General features: G+C 43.7%; 1 protein-coding gene and 1 non-coding gene across 8 annotated transcripts in view; one reads left to right on the top strand and one right to left on the bottom strand.

Annotated features, from left to right (window-relative positions):
* Positions 1-2,816: 2,816 nt before the first annotated feature.
* LOC117096824 lies at positions 2,817-2,918 on the bottom strand. Its single transcript, XR_004442659.1, has one exon. It is a non-coding gene; the product is annotated as a U6 spliceosomal RNA (small nuclear RNA).
* Positions 2,919-8,551: 5,633 nt separating this feature from the next.
* The window catches only part of SETD4 (SET domain containing 4), a 30,234-nt gene continuing 19,535 nt past the window's right edge, over positions 8,552-19,250 (top strand). The window contains exons 1-4 of one of the 7 annotated variants that reach the window (XM_033232417.1): positions 8,552-8,890; positions 10,315-10,423; positions 12,389-12,484; positions 15,995-16,032. In XM_033232417.1, coding sequence (XP_033088308.1) covers positions 10,351-10,423; positions 12,389-12,484; positions 15,995-16,032 — 207 coding nt within the window. In that variant the 5' untranslated portion in view covers positions 8,552-8,890; positions 10,315-10,350. Of the gene's footprint in view, positions 9,413-10,314; positions 10,424-12,388; positions 12,485-14,652; positions 15,191-15,994; positions 16,033-19,250 lie in introns of those variants that run through there. The other 6 variants (XM_033232418.1, XM_033232414.1, XM_033232412.1 and 3 more) reach the window with 6 other exon arrangements.

Below are 19,250 nucleotides of genomic sequence, written 5' to 3'. Positions count from 1 at the left end.
GCATTATTTGGGTGCTACAGCCTATGGGGGGAGATCAGTCTCAAATCCATCTTCTCAACTGATTAAAATTAGGATATAGCAGGGAAGAAATGCTGCATGTGCAAAAACAGCAGGATTTGGGGAGAGATGAGGAGTGGATCAACAGGCATCAGTTAGGAAATTGTTGCAGGTGAGGGGTCTGGCATCTGATTGTCCAGATGTGGTGATCTGATAAGTTTCAGTTTCTAGGTGCTACCTGGGAGGTCTGATGGCTAGTTTCCTGAGAAAGGAACTCAGATAAGACAAATGTAAATTTCTCAAGTTTTTAGACTGGGAGAGTCAATTTGTTTATTTAAAGGAGACCAGGCCAGGTGCCGTGGCTCACGCCTGTAATCCCAGCACTTTGGGAGGCTGAGGCAGGTGGATCATGAGGTCAGGAACTCAAGACCAGCCTAGCCAACATGGTGAAACCCCATCTCTACTAAAAAAAAAAAAATACAAAAATTAGTTGGGTGTGGTGGCAGGCGCCTGTAATTCCAGCTACTTGGGAGGCTGAAGCAGAGACTTGCTTGCTTAAACCACAGAGGCAGAGGTTGCAGTGAGCCGAGATTACGCCACTGCACTCCAGTCTGGGCAACAGAGTGAGACTCTGTCTCAAAAAAAAAAAAAGGACCATAAACATCCGTCCTATGGAACAACTGCATGGTTTCAAAATGAGTGTTCTTCCTTCCTACTTACAAGGGAATCGGGAATAAGGTCAAGTTTCATTTCTGTGCTATCTCATAGGTTGCCACTATCACAGGTGGCCATTTAAACATAAATTCAAATTAAGCAATATTTGTAATTCAGTTTTTTAGTTGCACTAGCCACATCTCCAGTGCTCAATATTTGCATGTGTTAGTGGTCACTGTATTGGGCAGTATAGATTTAGGATATTTCCATCCCTGCAGAAAGGTCTGTTGAACAGCACTGCTTTAAATAGATTGCAATTACATTGCAATTTCAAGGTAGGATTCCAATCAGTTGCTTTAAAGCAAGTTAGTAATCAAGGAAAGACCTTTGCTTTTTTTGAACTGAAATTTTTGTTGAGCTAATTATAGATTCATATGCAGTTGTAAGAAATAATACAGAGATTCCTTACTCTTTACTCAGTTTCACTCAATAGTAACATATTGCAGAAGTATAGTACAGCATCACAATGAAGATATTGACAACAAAGCAGTCCACCAATCATACTCAGATTTCCCCAGTTTGATGTGTACTTCATATATGTATTTAGTCCTATATAATTTAATCAAATGTTGGTTTGTGTATCCACCATTACAATTAAATGAGTATGTTTCCATTAGCACCAAGAACCCTCCTGTTGCACTTTTATCACCAAACATACCTCTCTGTTACTCCCCAAACCAACTCTATTTCATGGCACCCACTAATCTGTTCACCATTTCTACAAGTTTGTTGTTTCAAAAATGTTACATAGATGGAGTCATACAGTTTGTAGTCTTTCGTTTTGTTTTGTTTTTTTTCACTCAGGATAATTCAGAGCTCTGTTTTGGATTTTCTTTCCTATCCCAGGGTGTGGGGTTGGGTCTGTCATTGGCTGGGTTCTCTCCACTTCATCAGCTACTGTCTTCTGTAGCTGGTGTGAGTCAGTGTTCAGAGTGGGATGGATTACATTTATTAAGAGGGCCAGTCAGCAATTGCACATGGTGTACAGGGAACTTTGGACAGGGTGAGGGTCCTGCTGTTTCAAAGGGCAAATCCTATGAGGGCCATGAATCATGAGTTTGAGTCTGATTTGTTTAATTTTTTAGGACTGGTACCAACATAAGAATTGACAGGTATATTGGGCAGAATGCTCCGAAAAATATATAAAATATGTATTAACAAGAATTTACTGTATGATAAAGGTGGCCTTAACAACTAGTGAGGGAAATAATTATTCCAAAATTGGCACTGGGAAAAGGGCATAGTGATTGGAAAGAAAAAAGATCCCTTACAACATACACTAAATAATTTCTGGAGAGAGAGAAACAGTGATTTATAAATGAATCCATAAAACAACTAAAAGAAAACAAAAGTAACATTTTTATTTTCAATAGGGGAAAATGCTTTATTTTATAAGCATAATAGGGGAAGAATCATAAATGTCTGATGGGTTTGACTATGGGAAACTTTTTGAAAATTTGTTTTTGAAAAGCACAATTTACAGCCTGTGAATTAAGCTCTACTTGGATGATTTTGTATTGTTTTCTCTGTTACATCTGGGTCTTGATTCTGGTGCTGTATAGGAGCCTCCAGTATGTAGCACCTTGTCTGGATTCTGAACAATTTAAGAAATAAAACAGAAATTTAAAGGTGGAGTTTCCAGATCTCTGCTATTACTGCTATTGGCTAAGTTGGAAGACATGCCTTAGTTGTGAGAATCAAAAGTCTGAGACTATACTGGCTGCTATATAGATCAAGAATTTTATGGCCGGGCGCGGTGGCTCAAGCCTGTAATCCCAGCACTTTGGGAGGCCGAGACGGGTGGCTCACGAGGTCAGGAGATCGAGACCATCCTGGCTAACACGGTGAAACCCCGTCTCTACTAAAAAATACAAAAAACTAGCCGGGCAAGGTGGCAGGCGCCTGTAGTCCCAGCTACTCGGGAAGCTGAGGCAGGAGAATGGCGTAAACCCGGGAGGCGGAGCTTGCAGTGAGCTGAGATCTGGCCACTGCACTCCAGCTCGGGCGACAGAGCGAGACTCCGTCTCAAAAAAAAAAAAAAAAAAAGAATTTTATAATACCAATTAACCTGTGGAATGACTACTACCCACCTTTTTTTTTTTTTTAACAGAACGCTTCATGAATTTGCATGTCATCCTTCTACAGGCACCATGCTAATCTTGTCTGTATCATTCCAGTTTTAGTATATGTGCTGCCCAAATGAGCACTACTACGCACTAGTTTAAAGCAATTAAAGAACACAGTTCCCACAGTCACAAAAAAGAATGGAATCATTTCCTTTGCAGCAACATGGATGCAGCTGGAGGCTATTGTGCTAGGTGAATTAACGCAGAAACAGAAAACCAAATAATGCAAGTGCTCACTTATAAGTGGGAGCTAAACATCTGAGTACACAGGGACACAAAGAAGGGAACAGTAACACTGGGGATTCCAAAAGGGGGAGGAAGTGGGTAAGGATTGAAAAACGACCTATTGGGTACTATGTTCTCTACTTGGGATCATTAGATGCCCAAACCTCAGCATCAGGCAATATACTGATGTAACAAACCTACCCATGTACCCCCTGAATCTAAAAACAAAACCAAAACCAAAATACCCTAAAACACAGTTCCATGGTATATATTAAAAGAAAAGATGTTGGAAAATAATATTCTTAAATTACGAATTGTGAGGTTCTCCGGGTTGTTCCTTTGATTATTTATCCTCACGGAGCTCTGCTTGACACTGACTGTGTTCCTCTTCATTTTATGTTTGTTTAGGATATTCAATAAGCCTTTCTAAAGGGGTAGACCATAGACTTTGAGACCTGGAATCAATCTGTGGCTTAGGTGCTTAGTAGTTACGTAACTCAAGCAATTTGCTGAATTCTGTGAAAGACAAAGCCAGACACTAAGGTAGTAAGAACAGATGTTAGTCAATAATGAACTACTGTAATAGAAAGAGGGTCCAGTGTAAATGAACTTTCATTTGTACAGAGGTGACCGTGCCTTTTAAAGGGAGAATGAAGGATCAGGAAGTGGGAGGAATTAGGGAAATGACAAATTACCAAGGATTGCTCAGTGGAAATGTTAGGCCAGCTGTGTCTGTTAGCTGGCAATTAGCAAAGTTGGGATTCTATTCTCCCACTACAAAGACTGAGAGACAGGGGCCCTATCATTTCTGATGATTACATTTCAGAGGAATGGCTTTCAGGTCTGAGAATCACATTCTTTTTCTTTTTCTTTTTTTCTTTTTTGAGACGGAGTTTCTCACTTCTCTCTCAGGCTGGAGTGCAGTGGTGCAATCTTGGCTCACTGCAACCTCTGCCTCCCAGGTTCAAGAGATTCTCCTGCCTCAGCCTCTCGAGTAGCTGGGACTACAAGCATATGCTACCACACCTGGCTAACTTTTTGTATATTTAGTAGAGAAGGGGTTTCACCATGTCGGCCAGGCTGGGCTCGAACTCCTGACTTCAGGTGATCTGCCCGCCTTGGCCTCCCAAAGTGCTGGGATTACAGGCGTGAGCCACCTCACCCGGCCAAAAAAACACTCCTGAGTGGGACATACATCTCAAAGGGTCAGAGGAAGAATTCACAGCTGTAAGCCATTTTCAGTACATGCTTTAAGAAAGGGCAGTCAGGGACATATTGTCAGAAGTTGGTTATTACAAATACCATTTTTTTTGGCAGCTTAAACATTCTCAGTAAGGGACTAGAGTCATACTAGGTGTTAGGGTCATCCTAGCCATAGTCTTGAACTGTGTGTGTGTATTTTTTATTTTTTAGAAAGAAAAACAAAAGCAACTCACAATGTATAAAGTTAGAAAAGGAGATGGAGCCTTTATTTCTTCTAAAGGGGTACAACCTGCAAGGTAGCCATCCTGGAGGCTGGGGAGCTGACTCCAGCAGCAACTCAGAGACGGGCACTTTGAAGGGGGCGGCTTGGAGGCAGGAGCTTTAGACTGCACAGGTTGGCTACACTTACACATTCAACAGGTTACATGAGGGGCTATGAATATTCATGAACGTGGACCTGATACATGCATATTGAAGAAACATGCATATAACATAAGACTCATGTATATTCAGTTTGGGATGGTGACTTGACATTTAAGTGTATTACGATTAGGTCCTATCTGTCAAAAGTCTTTCAGGACATCAAGGCACGCAAGTACACAGCCTCTGTAAACCAGAACCAGTCCATTCCATAGTCCACGATCTTCTTATCGGGAGAAAGTTGTTGAAATCGGTCTCTTGTCTAATCAAAGCTGTAGCTACACAAACTCTTTTGTGTAAACGTTAGAGAAAGAGGAAAGAAGCAAAAATACCTTGGCAGTTAGAGACAGGTTTACTTTAGATGGCCTGTTTTGGTCAGGAGCCCTTTCTCTTACTAAGAGTATATATTGGTTTTAGGGTGAGGGGGCTTATCACAGCTTGGAATGTTCATGTGTGTGGAGAAGTTTATGGCGGGGTTGGAATCCTGCCGTAAGGGGAGGAGGGGAGGTTATCTTGAGGCAGACATCTTTCTGGCTTGGAGGTGGGTTATCTCGGGGCCAGCATCTTCCCGGCCTGGAGGGGGCTTTCTCTAGGGGCCAGCATGTCTCTGGTCAGGAAGGAGTTTGGAACGTTTCTGGTGGGAGATGTTACTTGTGATTTATGGTCATGCTGACCTTAGTCATTCGGCTGATGCCCTTTGGATTTAGGTGGTTTTTTATTAAGGTGAACTTTAGAATGAGGGGCTTTTCCAAGATGGTGATGCTCCTGCTCTGTCAGTCCAGACCCTACAGTTATAAACAGGAGGAGGGACAGCATTTGCTTTCCGGCTACTTCCTGCTGATGAGGGTACAGAGAGTTTTCTGGTCTTGGGTTGACTGTAGGAGCAATGCCGTCGATAGATGTTTTTGGGTAGTTGTTTGTGAAATGGCCATGATCCTGTCAGTTAAAAATCTTTGAAAAAGGTTAATTAGGCAGGGTAAGAACATTAGTCCCAGGCGTATTATTAGAAGAGGGCCCAGGAATGGAATGACCCATGCTACGATTTTGTTCCCAAACCAAGCATTTATTTGGTTGTTTTGGTACTTCCTTTTTAGCCCTTTCCTTAATAATCAATCAAAATGCTATAGTAATTGAGATTTTCTGTCCGATATTCCACCCTGAGAGTGCTACAATATATAGTCCTACTGCAAATAGTAGAGTAAAGCAATTTCCACAAGGGTGGTATAGTAAGTAATTTCCATTAAAAAGTTTTCACACTTGACTTAAAAGGAGAGATAGGAATGACAAAAACTCTTTGGTGAGGTTGGGATGAGACTCAGTAAGGTGAGTAGTTCTTGATTACTTATCTTTTTTTCATTTTTTTTTTTTTTTAAATGGAGCTTTGCTCTTGTCACCCAGACTGCAATGCAATGGTGCAGTTTTGGCTCACTGCAACCTCTGCCTCCTGAGTTTAAGTGATTCTCCTGCCTCAGCCTCCCAAGTAGCTGGGACTACAGGTGCACACCACCACATCTGGCTAATTTTTGTATTTTTAGTAGAGATGAGATTTCACCATATTGGCCAGGCTGGTCTCAAACTCCTGACCTTGTGATCTGCCTGCTTCGGCCTCCCATAGTGCTGGGATTACAGGCATGAGCCACCACACCCAGCCTAGTTACTTATCTTTTATGATTTTCAGCGTAAGATTTCCTATTTATTTACATTAATATTTAAGCTTTTTTTTGGGCTCTCAGGTTGCTTCCTTAGCTTTCCAGGCTTTGACTTGCCTGTGATGTATTTAGGAGTTGATTCCTGTAACAGATACCCTCTTAATTACCCTGGGTTCCATGGACTCACTAGACTTGGTGGGAAGGATTCCGGGAACCCTTAGTTATTAGTTGTCAGCACCAGCAGTGAAGAGATTTTCTCCTGTCATGGTTGGGGGGCTTAGAGGCAGCATCTGCTGAAACATCTAGTTTTCAGCTTCTAGGGCTTTAAGAAAGCACAGCTTATTTTGGAATCTTGTAGCTAGAACAATTAGAATTTAATTTAAAATGAAGAAAATAACAAAAATTGAAAAACATTAGGCAATACTAGAATTTAATGACAGGTGTGCTATAGTTTTTGAAACATAATTTTCTTTCTCCAGTTTCCCGTTTTTATTAAAAGACAAATCATGGTAGGCCTGGTTTGCTTTATTATACTTGGCTTAATTATTTGCATACAGGCCGGGCGCTGTGGCTCAAGCCTGTAATCCCAGCACTTTGGGAGGTCGAGACGGGCGGATCACGAGGTCAGGAGATCGAGACCATCCTGGCTAACACGGTGAAACCCCGTCTCTACTAAAAATGCAAAAAGTAGCCGGGCGAGGTGGCGGGCGCCTGTAGTCCCAGCTACTCCGGAGGCTGAGGCAGGAGAATGGCGTGAACCCGGGAGGCGGAGCTTGCAGTGAGCGGAGATCCGGCCACTGTACTCCAGCCTGGGCGACAGAGCGAGACTCCGTCTCCAAAAAAAAAAAAAAAAAAAAAGAATACTCACAGATAGTTTCCAAATTCTGGAGAAAATCAGGTAGAGAGAAACAAGTATGCTCCAAATTTTGTTCATGGGCGCATACTAAATTGTTAAAAGCTGTCAGTATCTCCAAAGAAAAGTTTCTTTAACTTTGAAAAACAAAACAAAAGGTTAGCAATATTTTAAGCGAAACATCAAGATTACTCCGGTCTCCTATTAGTTTAGTTCAAGCAGTTAATTCCTGTCCTGCTTGATGTTAATGAAAATTTTAGCTTTTCAAGAGTTCTGAATGTTTTTCTTCCATTCTGATGTTACAATTTCCAAAGTTATCAGAAACCTGCATTCAAGAGCACCTGTTAGACCTTTATAGCTGATCATAAAACCACCTTTTAAGGAGCGCCAAAATAAGACAACAATTGTATGGATGAGAAAAATGTTAGGGTAGCCATAGGTAAAGACACAATTGACAAGGATCGCTGTTACCTCTGTGGCACACAATAAGTTTAACATAACAATTATTACTGATAATGTACACTAAGATATATCAGAATTGTCAGTCTCCTGTAACCTTGGAAAACATACCAATAACATATTATATAAATATAGATCAAAGAAAACCAAGTACCATTTTATATTTAGCAATGCTTCCTTGTATGATTTTATACCAAATAAGCTAAAATTTACCTTTATATTAGTGTGCTATGAATGTTAAACTCAATTTTAATAAAACCTTGTAGACATAGTTACCCGATTTTAATGTTTGACCATGAGGTAAGATTTTTATAGACTCTTTTTAGCCCTTTATAATTTCTGTTAAAGAACAGGTTAGTGCTTTAAGAGAAACCCATTGTGCTTTTATTTTAATGCCTAATTTACAGAAAAGCTGGATGACACCCCTTCAATCTTTAGCCAACATGTTTACACACAGAATTTCCTTTACAATTAACCTTTCGAAACTTGCTTAAACCTTCAAAAACAATTCTTTAACCTTTTAATGTAGGTTAAAAATCCACGTTCTTATGCCTACCAAAATACACTTTTTACCAAAAGTGTATTTTATTTTCCTTATGCACCTCTTGCACATAAACTGTCTCTTTAATAGTTTTAAACACATGTTGCACTGTTAACTTTTAGCAACCTTTACCTTCGTTGAGAACCTTGGTAAGTGGGATTTTAATGATGTGCTAGGTGTAGAGCCTAGGACCTAGACAGAAACGCAGATAAGGTCTGGCTTAGCCCAGCATTGAACTCCATGTGTCCTAGGTTTTCCCTAGCTGCAAAGCAGGCAAATTGTACAGCCAAGAGTTCTAGTGACATTTTATAAAGCACTCGGGAGACCTACTTACTTTTAAATTATACATTTCTTGCCTAAATTCCGCGTTACTGGGTTTTCTCACCCCAGACCCGACGTAGGGGTTATGGGGGTGTAGGGATGCTGACCTCCTCCCAGACTATTGAGCGTTGGCGGCGAGTCCGCGAACATTGCGCATGCGCGAGTCGGAAGCTGCCGCCCGCGGCGGAAGGGGCCGACCCGGGAGACTAAGGACTTGGATTGCTTAAGGACACCAGGCCGGCGCGACGAGCTTCACCCTCTCTCTCTCTGCAGCTTTGGCCCGTTCCTTTAACTTTCGTTCACTTGGGGCCGTTTGGCGTTTCCACGTGCCTTGGGCCCGCCCACTGCAGCCGCCATCTTGGAAACGGCCGCTGGCGCCTAGGTGAGCTGGTAGGACTTCCGGGTCAGGTCTCCAGTTGCCCGGGTAACGGGAGCAGAGTCTCGCTGGTGAGTTACTTAGTCTTTCATTCATCAGCGTAAAAAGAACTGAGTTCAGGTCGCAGGTCTCCTCCAGGGAGGACAGTATCGTGTGTGCTGTAGTAACCTCTCATCGTGTGGAGTCGTTCACTTAGTGCGTATTGCTCCGGCGCGCTGCGTGACGCTAAGGAGCCAGAGGTCCGCTGTCCGATGCCCGCCTGGCTGTCCTGTGGCGGCGGGAGCGGTGTGTGTCGGACCGTAGGGCGGCCTCACGGCTAGTTTCAGGACTGTGGGGGCGGGGACGGTGCCTGTGTTTGTAGCGGTCGCCGGTGTCCTCGTGGTCCTCAGCAGGGTGCTGGTGGACAGCTCGCGCGAGGGCCCGGGAGTCTTGGAAACACTTTCTGGCGCGGTCTCTGGACTGAGCGCTGGGACCCGGACCGAACCAGCCGCGCTTGCCTCTGGAGCTGGACTAGCCGACTTTCATTAGGTCAAATAATGAACCTTATACTGCCCAAGTGCGGTATTAATACTGCCTGGACTTCTTGTCTCTTACTCATTTCTGTCCCCGTATATTTTAGAAGTAGATTTATTTTATATTTTATTTTTATTTATTTTTTTTTTTCTGTGACAGAGTCTCGCTCTGTCACCCAGGCTGGAGTGCCAGTGGCGTGATCTCGTCTGGCTGCAACCTCTGCCTCCTGAGTTCAAGCGATTCTCCTGCCTCAGCCTCCCGAGTAGCTGGTATTACAGGTGCCTGCCACCAGTCCCGGCTAATTTTTGTATTTTTAGTAGAGACGGGGTTTCACCATGTGTGCCAGGCTGGGCTTGAACTCCTGACCTCAGCCCGCCTCGGGCTCCCAAAGTGCTGGGTTTACAGGCATGAGCCACCATGCCCGGCCCTTATTTTGTTTTTATTTTTATTTTTATTTATGCATTTAGTTTTTTGATATGGAGCCTCGCCCTGTCGCCCAGGCTGGAGTGCAGTAGCGCGATCTCTGCTCACTGCAACCTCCCCCTCCGGGGTTCAGGCGATTCTCCTGCCTCAGCCTCCCAAGTAGCTGGGATTACAGGCGTGTGCCACCATGCCCAGCTATTTTTTGTATTTTTAGTAGATTAAGCTGTAGTCACCAGGTCTGCAAGATAAAACTGTTTTAGAGGGACTGATAATAATGGGAATTCTGTAACTGTAGGGATCATGATTTAGCTTACAGTATAAACCTTTCATTTACAAAAACACTTGCGAGAAACAGTTTACCAAAATATACATTTGTATACTTAAAGGTACAAAGAATAGTGATTATCATATACCTGGAAAGTAAAAGAAATGTTTTTTATTTTAGATTGAGCATTTCCACAGAAATTACAGTTTTATCCTTTTTGAAAAAATAGAATTGTGTTTCAGAAAGAAGAAACTACAGTTTTAGCATGCAGAAAGGAAAAGGGAGAACAAGCCGGATCAGAAGACGAAAACTTTGCAGAAGTTCTGAACCAAGAGGAGGTACAGTTTTTGTTTTAGTGCCAGTGATGAAAAAAGAAATCCTTTTGTGATTGCTTGTTTGTTCATACGTAGCTTTTCTTTCTTTCTTTCTTCTTTTTTTTTTTCTGAGACGGATTCTTGTTCTGTTGCCCACGCTGGAGTGCAGTGGCGTGATCTTGGCTCACTGTAACCTCCACTTCCCAGGTTCAAGTGATTCTCTTGCCTCAGCCTCCCAAGTAGCTGGGACTACAGGCATGAGCCGCCATGCTCGGCCTAACACATGGCTTTTCTCAAAGGCACACAGTGTTCAAAGAGAATCTTTCTTTTTTCTTTTCTTTTTTTTTTTTTTGGAGACAAGGTACACTCTGTTACCCAGATTGGAGTGCAGTGGCGTGATCATGGGTCTCTACAGCCTTGAACTGCCAGACTCAAGTGATCTCCTGCCTTAGCCTCCCTCCTGCCTCAGCCTCCCAAGTACCTCGGACTACAGGTACATGCCACTCCATCCGGCTAATGTTTTTTTAAATTTGTTTTAGCGACAGGGTCTCACTTTGTTGCCCAGGCCAGTCTTGAACTCCTGGGCTCAAGTGGTCCTCCTGCCTTGGCCTCCCAAAGCACTGGGATTACAAGCATGAGTCACTGTGTCCAGCCCAAAGAGAATATTTCTTAAATAACACTCTTTTTAATGGTGCCATTGTATTCTTTTAGATCCTGGTGGGAATGTGAAGATATCCAACTCATTGTTTCAACTGTCTTCTCTGGGGATGACTCCCAAGTTTCTTTTTCTGGTCTTGACCTTCAGCCACCTGTAGGATATCAGTGTTTGGATGTAAATTTATCACTTCAAATTCAGGGTAACCCTGTCTGAAGAAGATACTGTATCTTGTTTAATACAAAAGTGCTTGGCCATCTGGAAAGTCCTATGTAAATCCAACTGAATATGATACAAGATATGGATAAGTTCACTTTTTTTTTTCTCTTACAGAGATCCAGTTGTTTGATCATCATTTATTGAAAAGACTACCTTTTTCCACTGATTCGCCTTCACACTTTGTCAGAAATCAGTTGTTCATTTACATGTGGGCCTCTTCCAATTTTCTGTCCTGTTCCATTGACCTATTTGTCTGTCTTGACAATATCACAGTAATTTGATTACTGTAGCTTTAGAATAAGTTTTAAAATCAATCTTTCAAAGACATCGTGGCTATTCTAGGCTTTTTGCATTTCCATATGAATTTTGGGATCAGCTTGTTAATTCCTGTACGAAAGCCTGCTTGAATTTTGATTAGGATTACATTGAATGAATATAGTCATATGTTGCATAAGGATGTTTTGGTTGATGGATCACATGTACAGTGGTGGTCCTATTAGATTACAAGGCTGTATTTTTTTTTTTCTTAAGAGGTGGGGTCTTTCTATGTTGGCCAGGCTGGTCTCAAACAACTGGCCTCAAGCAACCCTCCCGCCTTGGTCTCCCAAATGCTGGGAATACAGATGTGAGCCACTGCGCCTGGCCAATACTGTTGTTTTTATTGTACCTTTTCTATGTTTAGATACACCAGTTCTTGCTATTGTGCAAGTCTGTCTGACACATTTCATCAGACATGTTCTTTTAAAAATGGTAATCTGGTTGGCCGGGCGCGGTGGCTCAAGCCTGTAATCCCAGCACTTTGGGAGGCCAGGACGGGCGGATCATGAGGCCAGGAGATCGAGACCATCCTGGCTAACATGGTGAAACCCCGTCTCTACTAAAAAATACAAAAAACTAGCCGGGCGACATGGCGGGCACCTGTAGTCCCAGCTACTCAGGAGGCTGAGGCAGGAGAATGGCGTGAACCCGGGAGGCAGAGCTTGCAGTGAGCTGAGATCCGGCCACTGCACTCCAGCCTGGGCGACAGAGCAAGACTCCGTCTCAAAAAAAAAAAAAAAAAGTAATCTGATTATGTAGTGGTTTTAATCACCATTTGTTCTCTCCTTGCCTGATAGTGAATGAGAGCCACAAGTCTGAATTTATAGAGCTAAGGAAGTGGCTGAAAGCTAGGAAGTTTCAAGATTCAAACTTAGCGCCTGCTTGTTTTCCAGGTAAGATCTAGCCTTCAGCTGTCCTGCCCTTTCCCACGCAAGAGCCAGGTAGACAGCAGGGGCCACTCTTGCAAGTGGGCCTCAGTAGATATTGTCCCTCAGCTGGTTTGCATGTGCTCCCCTTGGGTTGGAGGAGGAGCCCCCTCTGTGTGGCCAGTTAACTGCAGAGCTGTAGGCTTCAGCACTGAGCTGAGGTAGGTTGACATTCTCTTCTGGAACTTGTGCTTATTAGGGAGGTTAGGTTAACATTTTGCCAGGCGCAGTGGCTCATGTCTGTAATCCCAGCACTTTGGGAGACTAAGGCAGGCAGATCACTTGAGCTCGGGAGTTTGAGACCAGCCTGGCCAAAATGATGAAATCCTGTCTCTACTAAAAGTCCAAAAGTTAGCCAGGCGTGGTGGTGTGCCCTGTAGTCCCAGCTACTCTAGAGGCTTAGGTGGGAGGATTGCTTGAGCCCGGGAGGTTGAGGCTGCAGAGAGCCATGATCATGCCCCTGCACTCCAGCTTGGGCAATAGAGTGAGACCTTGTCTCAAAAAACTAACAAAAACCAAAAACCACTTTCTTTGGAACATTCTGTCACAGAAGTTGGGCAGCTTGCTCTGGGTGTGTGCCTGCATACATGGCCACTCCACTCTTCCCACAGGTGGGCAGGAGATAACCACAGGGAGGACCAAGATGCTCTTTACAAGGATTTGGAGTCTGCTGCAGCACAGAGATTGTGGTGCAGTTAGGGCCCCAAAGTTCTACATCACAGGGCAGGCTGCACCTTACAGAAAAGTTAAGGCGTGTGCCACACAATGCTCCCATTGTCCATTAGAATTATTACTCAAGTACGCGTTAGGTAATTGAACTTTGAGCAAATTAACTTCCTCATGTACCCCGCGCCAAGGCAGAGGATTCCCCACTTGTGCCCCTTGCTGAGTGAGGTGATGTGTGTAAAGTTGTTTTCCATGAGTCACTTACACATCATGACTTTGAACCAAAATGCTTGATTTGAGCCATTTTCTATTAGGGCCCCTTCTGGTTGATGGTCATGAACCATATTGTCAGCCTCTAACATAATGCTTGACTTTCTGTTTTTGTGTGTCAAAGATGGTCAGTAAAAGCCACACTCTTAGATTATACTGAGCAGAGTTCTTCCCCAGATGATCAAGAGAGTCAGTAGTGTCAGCGGTAGACTTGCTGTGTCTAAGGCCTGCCCACATCTCAGGTGTCATTTGCCCTAAGAAGGATGGGTTTAAAATCATCAAGCAGGAATCAGCAGATGTTTAGATGGTATACCTGAGAATAGGTCATCTGTTTGTAATTTGGAGCAGTAAAGAGTTCCTATTTTTAAAAGTGAGAACAACTTGCCCTGGCCCCAGCCCCAGACTTCAGGCGATGCAAGTGCAAAAGCACAGTGGCTTGGCAGTAGTGACCTGAGCCTCGTGCTTACAGTTCTGGGGACAAGGAACTTTCTGTAAGTGCTTCATATAGTTTTTAGCTCTTAATCAGTGTATGATAGGAGGTAACATTTTTGGGCTTCAGTCAAAATGTATGAACTCTGGAGAATTCATCTTAGTTTGTGGAGGGGCATAGGAAATCTCCTAAGCAGGATTCCATCTTTAGACTCTCTCTTCTTTTCTGCCTTGGGAACTGACCCCAGCGTTTCCTTTCACCACCAAAAGCGCTAGCCAGGTCAGGGCCTCCTATGTAGATTGATGATAGTGGAAATTTTGAGGCTTTGAGACATTTGTAATAAGCTTTACTCTTACGAACTCCTAATGGCCACTTCTACTTTGCCTAATATATCCAATATGAAAATGAAAGTGAGTGTAGATTACTATATTTTTTTGATTTTTTTTTTTTTGAGACGGAGTCTTGCTCTGTCACCCAGGCTGGAGTGCAGTGGCGCGATCTCCGCTCACTGCAAGCTCCGCCTCCCGGGTTCACACCATTCTCCTGCCTCAGCCTCCCGAGTAGCTGGGACTACAGGCGCCCGCCACCTCGCCCGGCTAGTTTTTTGTATTTTTTAGTAGAGACGGGGTTTCACTGTGTTAGCCAGGATGGTCTCGATCTCCTGACCTCGTGATCCACCCGTCTCGGCCTCCCAAAGTGCTGGGATTACAGGCTTGAGCCACCGCGCCCGGCCTTATTTTTTTGATATTAAACACTATCATGTAAATATAGGTAAAGGCTCTTCTAGATGTATTCCATAGACTAGCTTTTGTTCATATATATGTTTGGAGAGAATTTCCACTTAGATTAGCATGTAAGTTTTTGGAAGGATAACCACGTAGAAGAAAATCTTCCCATTAGTAATTGATTCTAGGAGGAGTTCTGGCACACAGGGATGATTAACTCCACAATGCGGTACACAAAATCAATGAAATACGTTATCAACACTAGAACCGGCTGTGTGAGCAGACAGTATCCTTCTGGGAGGGGAGATGAATTGGGACTCATCAAATCCAACTTGCTGGGAAACCCATAGAGGACTTGAGGCAGGAATTCCCACCATGAACCGGGAGCATCAAATCCAACCTGCCAGGAAACTGATGGAAGACTTGAGGCAGGAATTCCCACCATGAACCAGGAGCATCAAATCCAAGTTGTGGGAAACTGATGAAGACTTGAGGCAGGAGTTCCTACTGTGAGCCAGGAGCTCCCAGTAGTCCTGCATTGACTTGGCTGAATTATTTTCCCTCCCAGCTAAGAGAGGAAAGGTGAGGAATGATGAATTGGAGACATTAATGCTCTAGGCCTCTTATGATCATGTAATACCTATGCCTGCCAGAAAAGCTGTCATCTGAGCATCCTTTCAATGTTTGTCTGACTGCTCCAGGAGCAGAAGCTTAGGCATGGAGGGAGAAACTTCTGGAAGTTGGTGGAGTATTAATGCAGCTGCTGAGGTTACTGTGGTGACTGTGCTCCAGCTGGAGCCTAGGCTCACAGGCAACCGCTGGAGCTGACCTACCCAGCTGAGCTCACCAGGTCATGGAGAGCCCATCTCATGGGTTACCTGATCAGAGAGGGGAGGATGTCTGCAGGCTTTGTGGGGACTGAAGTGGGGTTTACTGGCCAGCCGGCCAATCAAAGGGGTCTCAAGGTCTTTACTCCGGAGAGCTGAGTCTGGTAATGGGGATAAGTGGCCTGGGGCTCTAGCCTCAGAGGTTGGCTGGGCATTGGGAATAGCACCTTATTGGCCAGTAGGCCCCAGGGGAGAGAGTCCAGCCAAAGCTTCCTGCAAGAGGCCAGGAGTAGGTCTGTATCAAGTCCACGGTGGTCTCTAGGTCTCACCTCTGAAGCTGACTTTGCCCTTCAAGGATTATAACTCACTAGAGGTCAAGACATTTTCTGGAATAGCTTTCTGACTCCCTGTTTCTCCTTGGAATCAAAGACTGAGAGACATCCAGCTTCAGCCTTGTGTAATTTTGAAGTTGACATTTTTTTTTTTTTTTTTTCATAATGATATCTCTAGGGCCTTGAAGGTGTAGTAGGATTTACTCTTTGTGTCTTTGCTTTCCTAGGTACAGGAAGAGGGCTGATGAGCCAAACATCCCTGCAGGTGAGAACTTTCCTTTGATCCTTGAAACCCAGCATAGATTTTGCTGCTTTGTTTTTGTGGTTCAAACGAAGTGGATTAAAAAATTTCAGACATACAGTCATTTCTGACTTACCTAATAGATATGTTTGGATATGGTTCTATCAACTAGGATTAAGTTTGTTGCAATGAAAGACAAGCCCAAAGTTGAGGTGCTTAAGCAGCATGGAAATTTATTTTGTTCTCACTCATAGAAACAAGCTTGGAGTAGGCTGACCCGAGCTGGTGGGGCAGTCCCATGGTCCGTGGAGGCCTCAACTCCTTCCAGCTCTCTCATGTCCTTAAGGGAACTGCACCCTCAGGTCAGGGTGCAGGTCTTGGAACTTGGGCAGCAGGAGAGAGCAAGGGGGTGAGGAAGGGCAGGCTTCCTCCCTTTAAGGAAATTCCAGTCCCTCTGTCCTTGACCAGTGATCAGGTACACAGCCCTAGCCAGCTGCAAGGGAGGAGAGCCGTGCTGGCCTTTCCCCAGCCACGTGCCCTCTAAGTAGGATTCTGTTAGTGAGGACGGGGCGAGAAGGCGTGTTGGGATAGGCAACTAGCAATCTCTGCCACAACACGTTACGTGTCAGATCATGTTTAAAGTATGCTGAGGCAGCTGCTGCTGTTTGTGAGGCAGTCGTGGTGCAGCAGGTAGAAACCAGAGCTAAGGGAGGATGAGGCCTCAGGCTTGGGCCAGAGTTGCCTTTAGCTGCCTGGGGGCCCCAACCCGAGACCCCTCATACTCTTGGCTTCCGTTTCCTCCTCTACAAAATGGGGAAGTAAATGATGACCTCCAAGGTTTCTTTTCATTCTTCTGATCCTATTTTAAAGATCTCTAATGCACGATTTTCTGTAAAGCTAGAAATTAATTTCTTCCTTTATTTAAAAATTGTCTTTTAAAAAATTCTTTATTTAAAACTCACACTCAGATGTGTACATACGTTTAGTCTAAGGAATGGTATCTTTTTTTTTTTTTTTAGTAGATAAAAAGTAATTTTTTTTTTTGAGACAGAGTCTTGCTCTGTCGCCCAGGCTGGAGTGCAGTGGCATGACCGTGGCTCCCTGCAACCTCCGTCTCCTGGGTTCAAGCAATTCTCTTGCCTCAGCCTCCTGAATAGCTGAGATTACAGGCGTGTGCCATCAAGCCTAGCTAATTTTTTTGTATTTTTAGTAGAGACAAGGTTTCACTGTGTTGGCCAGGCTGGTCTTGAACTCCTGATCTCAGGATCCGCCCGCCTCGGCCTCCCAAAGTGTTGGGATTACAAGCATGAGCCACTATGCCTGGTCCAAAAGTAATTTTAATTGTTAAAAATGTTGTGCGAAAAAGATAAGTTTTTAAAATATTAAAGGAAAATATAATTTCTTTAAAATGCAAGCACAGTCAGCAAGGGAATTCAGGTTATGTTTCCCAAACAGGTGAAAATCACAAACACAAGAAGTCCAATAGATAAAGAATGGTATGTTTTGATGTTGTAATTCTATTACGCTTAATGTGTTAATGTTTTCATCATTTAAAATTTTTTAATTGTGGTAAAATATATGTAACATAAAACTTAACATCTTAACCATTTTGAGGTTCAGTAATATTAAGTACTTTCATATTGTTGTGCAATATTTTTATTTTTGGAGGAAAGTGTAATTGACTTTATTCTGTAGCAGAATTTGGGGATGAGAAATGTCATGTATGCAGCAGTAACTACAGGTAGTTTTTGTTTAGGTCATGAAATAATTGGCAGTTGTTTCACATGTACATTCAAATGTGGTTGTTTTATCAAAAGTTTTTGAAAATTGAGACATATTTTACATATAGTGAAATGCACAGTGAAGTGTACAGTTTGCATTTTGATGATAAAGAGATTTACCCAAATGTTTTCTAACCATAAGATCATAGGATGTTGGAATGGGAAGTGACCATGGTGATCATCCAGCTTAATCTTGCTTTACAGATGAGAAAACCAGAAATTGATCCCGGAAGATTTTTTGGCTGAGATTTTTTTTTTCTTTCTTTTTTGGGAAGGAGTCACGCTCTGTCACCCGGGCCAGAGTGCAGTGGCGCAATCTCCGCTCACTGCCATCTCTGCCTCCTGAGTTCAACTGATTCTCCTGCCTCAGCCTCCGGAGTAGCTGGGATTACAGGCGCCCGCCACCACGGTTGGCTAATTTTTGTACTTTTAGTAGAGATGGGGTTTCATCATGTTGGTCAGGCTGGTCTTGAACTCCTGGCCTCAAGCAGTCCACCCGCCTAAGCCTCCCAAAGTGCTGGGATTATAGGCATGAGCCACCATGCCCTGCCTTGGCTGAGATTTTTTACCAACTTAGATGCCAGTTAGAATTAAAGGAGAATTTCACATCTGGCTTCGTCATGTTGCGTTTATTTAAACTGTTTTCTATTACTTTACATCGAATTTTTCTTCTGTGGTTCTATCTCAGTGGGAGACACTGAAAACGATACTCTTGCAAGTGGTAGAATTCCATCCTTACTATGTTGGGCATGCTGGCCTTTCTTTAGCTCCTAGGCGTGGGTTATGTAGAGAGCAGACCATCGCCTAGCTACTTGGATTTCACTGAATACAATTTTTTGGGGGTAGTTTCTGAAGGGGGCTGCCCCTCTACACCTGTGGGTATTTCTCATCAGGAGGGTTGAGAGACTGAGAAAAGAAATAAGACACAGAGACAAAGTATAGAGAAAGAACAGTGGGCCCAGGGGACCGGCACCGGTCTCCGAGTTTCCTCAGTATTTATTGATGACTATTTTCATTGTCTCGGCAAGGGGAGTGGGGCAGGAGAACAGGGTGAACAGGGTGATGGTGGGGAGAAGATCAGCAGGAACACATGTGAGTAAAGGAATCTGCATCGTAAATAAGTTGAAGGAAAGGTAGTGTGTCGGGATGTGTACATAGGCTAGATTTGTTTCTCTTTACCCAAGCATCTCAGTATAGGGAAGAGTAACAGAGTAGTATTGCTGCCAGCATATCTTGCCTCCAGCCACAGGGTGGTTTTCTCCTATCTCAGAATAGAACGAACAGTCGGATTTACACTGAGACATTCTGTTCCCAGGGACATGCGGGAAACAGGCCTTCCTCTTTTACTAATCCTTCTTAGCACAGACCCTTTACAGGTGTTGGGCTGGGGGACGAAAAGGTCTTTTCCTTCCCACGAGGCCATATGTCAGGCTGTCTCAGTGGGTGGAAACCTTGGACAGT

The sequence above is a fragment of the Trachypithecus francoisi genome, unplaced genomic scaffold (genome assembly GCF_009764315.1).
Source record: "Trachypithecus francoisi isolate TF-2019V2 unplaced genomic scaffold, Tfra_2.0 Lachesis_group14, whole genome shotgun sequence".
NCBI classification, from domain to species: Eukaryota; Metazoa; Chordata; class Mammalia; order Primates; family Cercopithecidae; genus Trachypithecus; species Trachypithecus francoisi.
This window is presented reverse-complemented; position numbering and strand designations above follow the sequence as displayed.